The sequence below is a fragment of the Papaver somniferum genome, chromosome 8, assembly GCF_003573695.1.
Source record: "Papaver somniferum cultivar HN1 chromosome 8, ASM357369v1, whole genome shotgun sequence".
Classification (NCBI taxonomy): Eukaryota; Viridiplantae; Streptophyta; class Magnoliopsida; order Ranunculales; family Papaveraceae; genus Papaver; species Papaver somniferum.
In genome coordinates, this window is record NC_039365.1 from 148902377 (window position 1) to 148912918 (window position 10542).

Here is a 10542-nt window from a genome sequence, read left to right on the forward strand (position 1 = left end):
AGCTGAGGCGGCCGATCTAGCAGGGGCAGTTTTTTTGTCTATAGAGGGTCTGTTCTTATTCGCCAGGCTATTATTTGGAACAATGTCGGGGTTGAAGAAGATCAGAGAAGGACTTGGGTTGCTGATGCAGAGGGATGCAAGAAGAGATGTTCAATTGAAACTAAAGGTTCATGGTGATTTAGCATTGTCCGTGGCTGAGTATGTTATGATGAGTAGCCTAGTTTCATTTAATTCTGGCACTTATGTGGAGCCAACAGGAGTATGATGAAACCTGTAGAATTATGGGTCAGGTTTGAGCCCCCCACTGTTGCAAGGAGCAACAAAGTCGAGAAAGTTAGGGATTCAGAATCAGAAACAAGCTAAAGATTTATGGACTTCTGCATTTGAAACTTCCATTTCTCCACTTTGGGAGGCATTTCGACTTTGTGTTTTGCATTAGAAACTTCCTTTTCTCCAATTTGGGAGACATTTCGACTTCACTGTAATGTCTTATGTCCGATTATCCATGGACTTTCGAAGAAAGATGAAAAATATCTCATGAAATGTTAGTATCAGCATTTTGGAACTGATATCTTATTCGATTCTTGTCCTTACCAGTTTATTCTTTTCTACTGCACTTGAGTTACAAGCATAATGAACATTGATTTTCAACGTATCCACCCCACAGTGGGCTCTTGAGGGGATACTTCACTAAAATTTTCTGGTCACTTGTTAACTGGCTAATCACTGGATTCCTTTTGAACGAGCCATGAAGCAGAGAAACAAGGACCAACTCAGATTCAGAGAAATTCACATAGGAAAATGTCATTTATTTTTTGGTTTTAATGAATTACAGAGAAAATGGCAGTTGCAGACTTCTTTTGAACCCTTTAAACTACAAATGCTTATTTTCTACCCCTCGGGGTATTTGTGCAAGATCAACAAAAATGGAGGATATTTATAACATTCCCACTAATTCCCACTAATAAAAAATAACAAATCCACATAACGTAACAACTTCCTCTTGCGAGTTACTGTAACATAGAAATCAGAAAATCAGAAGCAGTGAATTAAGCAGCAACAGTGCAGCTTATGCGACTTGTCTCATTGAGAGTAAAAGAGAAGACATGTATGCAATTAAATAGTCCCATTCACTTTTTTGCCCCCTCGAACTGATCGCGTAGACGCTGATACTTCTTCAGCTCAGCTCCTGACAGGGAAGGAGACAGCTCTCCTAAAACCTGCCAACAGATAAAGTCACTTTTGTTATCTTTTTATTGCATGATGACTTATTATGATAATACACCAAAAGTACATCCTTGGCCTGCACCATCTCCTCAATAAGGTGGTTCGCACATGTATCCATATTTATTTACATAACACCAAGTAGGGTAGTGCGTTTCGTAAGGAGATATGACTCTGTTTCACAGTAAATTAAAGATAGAATACCGAATACTAAACGTGTAATCATGTATACATGATTTTCTTTCAAAACATCACTGAAAACCTTGCAGTGGTTGCTGATCAAATAAACTTCATTCTAGTAACTAGGTGCCAGCAAATACAAATATAGTGTTTGTAATTAATTTAAGTTAAACCAGATTGGCAAAAGGTGATACATATCTACAGATAGTCATACTATAGTTTTTCTTTTTTACCTGGTAGGCATTGGATAAAACTATTCTTAAACATTCTTTTTACTTATCCCGTGATAGACTGGTATATATACCTTGATAAAATCATCCAATTCAACAATAACCGAGTCACTTTGATCATTCTCCTCCAAACATGAAACCTACATGGACAAAAGGATATGGGCCGTCAGGCATCAGTGGAGAGAGTTGAGTAAATGCTGAAAGAAAAATCAATTGCAAGCATAACAATGGTTTTTGCCTTTTTTTTTAATAAGAACAAAAGCATGCCTGCTAATCATTGACACTTCTTTAGAGGTGCCTTGCTCAGTCAGGAAAGTCTTACATGAAATTTGAAAATGGCTGCACTATTTCCTTATATTATGACTTCATAATACAAATGAATATAATCTTTCGGTAAAAATACATTAACACACCTTACGCTTTGCTGCATGAAACCAAGCATCTGCACATAACGCGTACATGTCGGCACCAGTGAAACTTGACGGGCATTTTTTCGCTATGAAGTACAAATCCACATTTTCATGCAGTTTGAACTTCCGAGTAAGGGCTGCAAGCACACTGCGTCAGAGGGAAAGATGTCAGGGAGGAGATAACTAATACGGTCAGTCACTAACAAACATGGAAGTGTGAAGTCTAGAAGCTAACTTCTCCCGGTAAGATGCGTCTGAATTTACTCCGACATATAGAAGCTTATCAAATCGTCCAGGACGCAGCAGTGCGGGATCAATAAGATCTGGCCTGTTGCTTGCCCCTATAATAAATAAATCCTGAAAATACAGGGTTGAAGAGGACATATAGATATTAGACAACCAAATAACCAAATACAAAGAGGTATGAATGTGTGAATACAAGTAAATAACCTGAGAGGAGTCATTTAGGCCGTCGATCTCCGCAAGCATCTAAGAGACAAGAGGCATTAATCAAACTCTGAGACTCCAATGGAGACATAAAACTCCCAGAAATTCAACCAAACGAGTAGCACAGTGATCAGAAACTGAAACCCTATTATACCTGAGAAACCACTCTATCCATAACACCACCGGAATCTCCCGAAGCTCCTCGAGCAGGAGCAAGAGAATCAAGTTCGTCAAAAAAGATAACGCAAGGACGTGCAGATCTAGCCTACGGAGGATGAGAGCGCATGATCTGAGAGTTTTATTTGTAGACCAAGATAATCCATTCCTTCAATACAAATAATAAACTAATAATACCTTCTGAAAAATGTCCCGAATATTTTTCTCCGATTCCCCTATGTACATATTGATCAACTCAGGTCCCTTTACACTGAGAAAATTCAAGGAACATTCAGTCGCAACAGCTTTCGCTAACAGTGTCTGTAGATGTTACAACCGAGATCAGGGATAGAATTCATGCAATTAAAGTAAAAAAATGATCTCATAGTTCTGATGCACAATAGGGATATAGAGAAACTTACTTTTCCAGTCCCAGGAGGACCATAGAGAAGCACACCTGAACGCTTGCGCAAACCAGATGAAAATAAATCCTTATGCAAGAGAGGTAACTGCAGATATTGATGCAAATTCAAACACCTTAGCAATCAAGTTTCAAGACAGACAACAGTTGTTGCCCTAGGTGGAATAAATATAAAACAATAACTTAGCATAAGTCGACCGAAAATAGAAGCTACAACAGTGAATTTGTGAAAGAGGGCTGCCTTTAATAAATTCCAAAGCTTGGTCTAGGATTTAAAGGCAGAGCGCCTTATATAGCCTTCAATAATAAACCATGTGATATTTCCCTGAATCATGCCCTAGATATTCTTCATTCTTGTGGAGAATAAATCTATTAGAAGTGAAGAGATCATCTACTTCTTACACAGAATAATAGGAAACATCATACAGGTGCTATTTCTTGAATAACAAGAGTGTAAACCAGAATAAGCTTAGCCTTCTATTGTTGGCGATGAATAAGAACATGAGCCATGGCACAATGCTCCGCTCCTAAAACTTAATCAAGAGAGGGTCATTCAGCTAAGCCAATCAGAAAAAGAGCCCGCCCTGCCATCATCTTTGTTACAAACCACACAAACATTATTCCTCTTTCTCTAGAGAGTCTTCAGTATGGAGTTTTTTCAGAATTTCTGAAAGTAAAGGGGCACAATATCCTACTGGCTTTCAATTCATTAACAAACACGAAGTCCAGGTTAGTTGCTCAAGGATAACGTATTTTTCCTTTTTTTTCCTTATTTTGCAGATCTCTTTTGAGAGTTTTCTAGCATGACTAAGCATCGTCGAATCCTTAGTTATAAAGACGACATAAGTATTAAGCCAATGTTAGAGTGAGCTTTTCGTTATTTTACTGGTCGTAGGAGTTGTCTCACAAAGAATATGAATAAGAACCGTAAGGGAAGTGCAATAATTAATAACAATTCTATATGCCTTGGTCCGATGTGGTAGCAGAATCACAAGTATCGATAACGAGTAAAAAGCAGACAGTTTCCAAACAATGCTGTCCCTTTGAACTGGCAAAATAAGACTACATAATCTGATAGCAGTGAGACAAAATTCAAATTACGACAGAAGTATACCTGCCATAAAGCAGAAACATACCTGAACAGTATCTAGTATTGAGTTCTTCACATCCTCCAGTCCACCAACATCCTCCCATTTGACATTAGGCACCTATAGCATAGCGTTTAAAACTCAAACGTCTGCTTATGTGTATGATATCAAGCAAAATTCGGCACGAAAACCAACTTGTCTGCTGATACAGAATCTATATCCTCCAATACATTAACACAGGCCAAAAAAAACAAAACAAAAAAAACTAGCACAAAACCCTTTGAGTAGGCTCAAGTAATCTCACCTTCGGAGTACCCAAGGCTGATGCGTTTCTTTTCTTTGATCTGTCTAAAGCTTTTGTTATGTCTTCTCTACCTAGATTCTTAGATGCATCTTTGGATGGGTCATTATCATGTGCCAGATCAAACTTAACTGATTTTTTGTCATTTGATTCTCTTTGCTTAATTGACTCATCAGTGAGCCTAGGTATTAAATTTGCACCCGCATCAGCAACTAAAGCCTTTATATCCCTGGGCATGAAACCAGACGTCTGGCCAACCATATCTTTTACAATGTCTGCCATATCGACCTGCAAGGAACAACCACAAAGCTTGTTAGAGTCATCAAATTGCATGGCAGAAAAAGCAGCTATTAAACAGGGTAAATTCAAAACTATAAAAAGGTTTATAAGGAAACTATAAGGAGGATCCAACAGCTTTCTAATATTCACCACCTAGATTTATCGGAAATATGGTTTGCTACAATAGGCCTTAACTTGTGTACAATCGTTTTCACCTCAAAGTTCTTTATGTCACCAGTATCTTGGCTTTTTGGAACAGTAATAGAGCCAATTTAAGATAGGATGTTATCGACCTAAATTCTAAATGAATGTTGCAGCCAAATCTTCGCAAAATCTCTTCATTGTCCCAAATAAAAGCTGTATGTTAACCAGACAACCTATGTTATTACGATACGGACACGGTATCGGTATCTTGTATCCAATACGCTACTTCGATACGAAAACTTTAAAAACTAAAATACCTGGATACGGAACACACAATATAATCATCAGCTTAACATAGATATAGAAGTAGTGAATTTGCAAGATATATGCATATAATATGTATGATTAACCTCACTGGAGAGAAAAAGTCTGGATAAGAAGGAAGAAAGTCTAGAGCAAGATCAGTGGAAAGATTTGGAACTAATATGTTGCCACCATAGTTAAAACTTCTCATAGAATCTAGTAAAATATCTAAATTTTCTAATATTAAGGTATTGGGATCTATCTTGACAGCTATTGGAGTATTAGTTCGCGTATCCGTGTAAATACGTATCGATACGGCTGATTTTTTTTTAGGCGTATCATTGTAACACAGCAGAAAACACTTGATTCAGCTGTTAGATGTCCATAATCAGCTGTCTGTCTCATTCTTGTATTGGAACAAACATAAAATCCCATCATCAAATAATAATTGAATAAATAAAATAAAAAATAAATTCATACTTTAGATACGCTTTGCAATGATTGAGTCAGCATTTCAACTCTCTGTTCTTCACTCAAAGGGCCCATATTTAATTCATGGCTGAAACAACGCCTAATGGATGTCGGTAGACCTTCAGAGGTGTCAGCAATTGCAACTAGCAGCACCCGACGCCCAGTTATCTTTACAGCATCCCCTACAGACTGATTTGACAGGTTGAAAACAATAAGAATAACATTTAATCAACCCATTCTCAAAATAGGCTGTTATATCAGTATAAACTCTCTACAGCTACTATTTTCTTTGCTTATACTATTGACACCATTAGAGGTCAAAAATATCTATTAGTATAACAGTTGTTTCTAACAAAATTGTATTTACTCATTTTTGCCCATTTTTGGCGTGTCCCTCGCTGTTATCACTATAACAGTTGTTTCTAATAGTATCAATCTGATTTCTGACTATTAGTTCATGAATGGTAGCAGGCAGCCAGATCCTAAGCAGCACTTGGATGCACATGCACAAATTCTTCTCAGATGTGTACCATTTCAGAAGGAACTGACAAGTTTAGCAATTAACATTTCCAACAAAAAAAACACACGTAAACCTACAGAAGCAGGGAAAAGTAAAGTAACCAGTAATTATCTTACAAAACCACCATTTGTTCGTTCTTCCCGATCGAAATCCCCATCAGGAACTGGCTCAGTAAATTCCCGAATAACAGAAGCAACTTCAGCTGTAGCACCAAGTTGATCAGTAGATGAACCCTCATGAGAGGATAAGTTTTGGAAAACCTCAAAATGGCGTAGAAGAAGTATTGTTGGAGCGTACCTGTATTCAATTCATACTTCAGCATCAAAACAGTAGTCGAAAAGAAACAACAACAAATCAAGCTAATTATGGGCCTATCACAAATATGGAAGCAGCTACTCATGCAGTAACGGAAGTGGTTACTCAAAGTCAAACAATTTTGAGAGGGCTTATTCAAACAATTGTGAGGCACTAAACATTTTTATAGTGATTACTGATTACTCACTATGTCACACATTCAAAATAAATATCATTACGATGGCAGCTGTTGTTGATACAGCATCTTCAAAACGATAACCTCCACCAACACAGTTTGTCAGGAAACCAAGTTAAAAGTGCATATCTCATGTTCCAGTTTGATTATAACGCCCAGACTGACTTATTTTATTTTTTTAGTCCCTAAATGGTCACGTTAATTCAAGTGCTCAGATGCACCTAAAGTGGTCCCATAGCACTTGGCTACAGATGCGCATGGAGGCATATGACACCCAGAGAGGTTAGTGCACACAGTGAGCAGAACTGGACCGTTTACACTTTACACTAGTCCTGAGTATCAATTTATGGAGTCTGAGATTTCAGCAAGGATTCGAGGAGACTTAACATTCCCATGATTGGTGGTCAGCCAGAAATCAATAATCAGACCATTTGTAAGCCGATAAGATTATAACATCATTGCTATTTCGGAAGCCTATCAAGCTCCGTAATAGATTACGTAACCAAATGACAAAAAGTAAAGTTAACGGGGTGGTAACCAAGCCACATCTTATATTACTTGTCGAAACACATATGGAGATAATCAGAGGGTGATTAGAAGTGAGTATTTTTACTATCACATAGACCATAACAGCAAAAATTAACTTCTTCTAAATCTTCCTAAGTCACCAACAAAGACCACAACTATCTTAGTTTCATTTCCGCCTATTGAATCTGATAACAAATCTAGTGTCTTATATTTGTATTCCAATATAGAACTTCTGCTGTGGTCAAAAGTTTTAGGACAACCAAAGCAATTAATGTTCTACATGTATTCTACTCAACTTGCCAATTCTCCTGGCCAAACTTACTCTCAGTTCTTCATCAAATGACTCCCACAGGTCTCCAGTCATCAGCAGCTCTCTATCTCTTTTCTCTAATGACCTACTTATCTATCTCAATCTTATCAACAATAATATCAAAATGTCACAGGTTGCCAATCTAATTCATCAAAGACCTAGAGTATCGCACCTGTTGTTAAGAAGTCGAAACTCTTTGATGGTAAAAAGGGGACACAATGAGGTAAGATTTAGAACAGAAGGTTGTAAAATAGATTTATTTTTTTTCCTTTTCCATCACAGTTGACCCAAAAAGAAAAAGTTTGAATACATATGTGACCTGTCAGCAACTTAAATGAGTTGGCAACCAGCATGTACAAAGCAAATATGGCGCAGCAACTTAGGATAATTTATTTGCACAAAAGTTTGATTACATATATGAAGTCCAGATGCTTTACAGTACCTGTCAGCAGTGTTGAAAGCTTGAACTAGCGCAGCAGATGCCCTTTTTTCTGAGACCATTAGATCGTGACAGGTATACTCCACTACATGTAGGCCCAGACAACGAGCAACATACCTAACAACGGTCCGTTTTCCACAACCTACAAGAAATCCCGGATAAACTTTACCAGGGGCCATGGTTCTTAACAGACATAAACATCTAGCTGAAGAAAACAGCGGACTACTAGCCTATTTGGTCCTCATATATAATTTAAGATAGGTATGCAAGCTCAAGATTCCAAAAATTATTTAAAAAATACTTGCATTTTCCTACATTATGAAAGAGTTGGTAAGACTCATGCAGTTCAGTTTTTCTGTTGTTTATGTTTTTCGAGCCGGACACGTATTCAACTCTGAATCTGACTCATGGAAAGCTTACCTTCTCTTTTCAAGGATTTCAAGCTCTTAAATTATTAGATACATTCCTTTAAATCATATGTCTGGTCAGACCTTTATCCAAATTTCAGATCAAAAGTTTAAGGTGTTAGCTCACTTTGAATTTTTAAGAGGTAGATGAACAGAAGAACTATGAATCTTAAGCCCAGACAAAATAACTGGTTCACTTGATGAACTTTACTCAATTAGTTGCTTTAGAGCTAGGACTCTACCACAAATTGTATGAAACAAAGAATTCACCTGCCAATCCGCATAGTAGTACACCAACTCTGAATTTTGAAGAAAGGGCTGAAGGGCATAAAGCTGGTGTAAGAATAGAAGCCAAACTCCTCACTGTATCCCCATGTAATGGTGCATAACCCCTCTGACCACCAATAAGTGAAACAGGGGGCAGAGCAGATGGCACACTCCCTCCAAGCACGAGTGCTGTTTTTTCACGGTTGACTCGCAAAACTGGTTCATCTTGGGGCTCCATAGCCAGGACCTAAAAAGATAATATTGAAGATTCTGTTAACATGATTCCTCATGTATGAGCTAAAATAAGTTAAGTTGGAAAAGTCACCTTGAAGTAGATTATATTGTTCTTGGAATTCTCAGGGGACCTTTGACAGCACGAAGTGCACATTTCTGACTTGCAATTCCAATTTATGTTTATTCGGAAAATGTCACCTCTACCAAGATATCTATCGACTTTGAAGTAATCGTGCAACTCCGAATCAATCATTCGTTGACGATACTCAGATTCAATAGACGAAGTTCCCTTTAACGTTTCAATGGTGCCACATTCCGGTACTTTTACAAAAGAAGCCCTCAAGTGCGAGGCATACTTTGGCAAATACGAGCACGGTGACAAATCTACATCTACTATTGGTGACTCATTCTTATCTTTCTTTTTCTCTTCAAACAAAGATGTTAAAGTCTCTTGTCCTCCATGAACAAGGCACTTTAAACACGATACATGCAATTCAAGGTTAAATGCCAAAAGAGGAGAGATATAAGTGACTTCAACTAAGGGAAGTGAGTTACTGGAAGAGAACATATAAGTGGGAAAAACAACCATTGTATGTGGTATATGGTCTGAATCATCTCTTCCAACTACTGCCTTTGGAGAATCTAGAACAATAACTCTAGCAATTCTCTGTACCTTAGTCCCAATATTACTGATAAACACCTTAAGAATCAGATAAAGCAAAAATTCAGATGATTTCTCAAAATGCAAAAAAAAAATATAAAAAAATAAAAAATGATTCTACAAAGATTTTAAAGGTAGCTAATGCGATTAGTTTTAAGCTACCAAGGAGATGGAAAGTATACCAGTGAGCCTGAAGTCATTGATAGTTTTTTCAAAACAGATGAAGAAAGTCCTACAACAGCAGAATCATCAAATGAAGCAATCCCCAATTTCTCCTCTTCTTCTTTCTCGGAAGTAATAAGCGAGTTTGAATCATTCAGTCGAAGGATACCAGCAGGTAATCTCAAGCTTAATTTAGCTTCATTTTCTCTAGTTCCTAAACTGTTGAGTACAGAATCTACAAGACATCTTGTTGAAGAAAGTATCAATGGTTTTCTTCTTTCTACCATTTAATTAATTCGCCTGTAGTTTCAATCTTAGGGTTTTTCACAAGAAAGGATGCTGAATTAGAACATCTTAGAGATAGAAGAGTTAGAATTGATATCCTTTCAGTGATTTCTAGGGTTTCTCACCATGGTGAGAGCTATTTAGTAATTCTGTTTGGATTATCTGATTCTGTAACTGTGTCAGTCTGAAAGGTGATTGAAGTAGGAACAACTAATTTGTCAGTTGATGCATCATTAGATTCATTACTGACTAGTCCCTAGACTCCCTACTTCGAGACGGTTGAGATATTATTAATCAGCATTTTCTAAGAATATCTAACGGTTTGGATTTGGTTGATTAACCCACCTCTCCCGTGGATACATAGGCTCCGGTCCGGATCGCCTGTGACCTATTTAGATCTCCGTTTCTGTCCCACCGATAAAACGGAAAACAAAGCCTTTTTTGTTCCAAGCAAGATGGGATAGGCTAGAGATGAGATATCTCTTCCAATTAAGCTAGCAAAGACAGAATGGGACTAAGTGATTAACGCGTAAGAGAAAGGGGATGATACATCACCGAATTTTTGTCACGAACTGCATCCCAACA

The 10542-nt window shown here is 37.5% G+C and overlaps 1 protein-coding gene across 1 annotated transcript; it reads right to left on the bottom strand.

The window, feature by feature from the left end:
• Positions 1 to 778: 778 nt before the first annotated feature.
• On the bottom strand, positions 779 to 10216 carry LOC113303450 (peroxisome biogenesis protein 6-like). The gene is made up of 16 exons (XM_026552485.1): positions 9693 to 10216; positions 8941 to 9549; positions 8619 to 8862; positions 7945 to 8083; positions 6291 to 6471; positions 5664 to 5843; positions 4461 to 4745; positions 4205 to 4276; positions 3070 to 3156; positions 2846 to 2968; positions 2646 to 2756; positions 2495 to 2533; positions 2280 to 2401; positions 2048 to 2192; positions 1709 to 1774; positions 779 to 1220 (listed from the first exon to the last, which is right to left on the bottom strand). The coding sequence occupies exons 1-16, from the start codon at positions 9957 to 9959 to the stop codon at positions 1131 to 1133; spliced, it is 2760 nt and encodes a 919-aa protein (XP_026408270.1). The 5' UTR covers positions 9960 to 10216; the 3' UTR covers positions 779 to 1130.
• Positions 10217 to 10542: the final 326 nt, after the last annotated feature.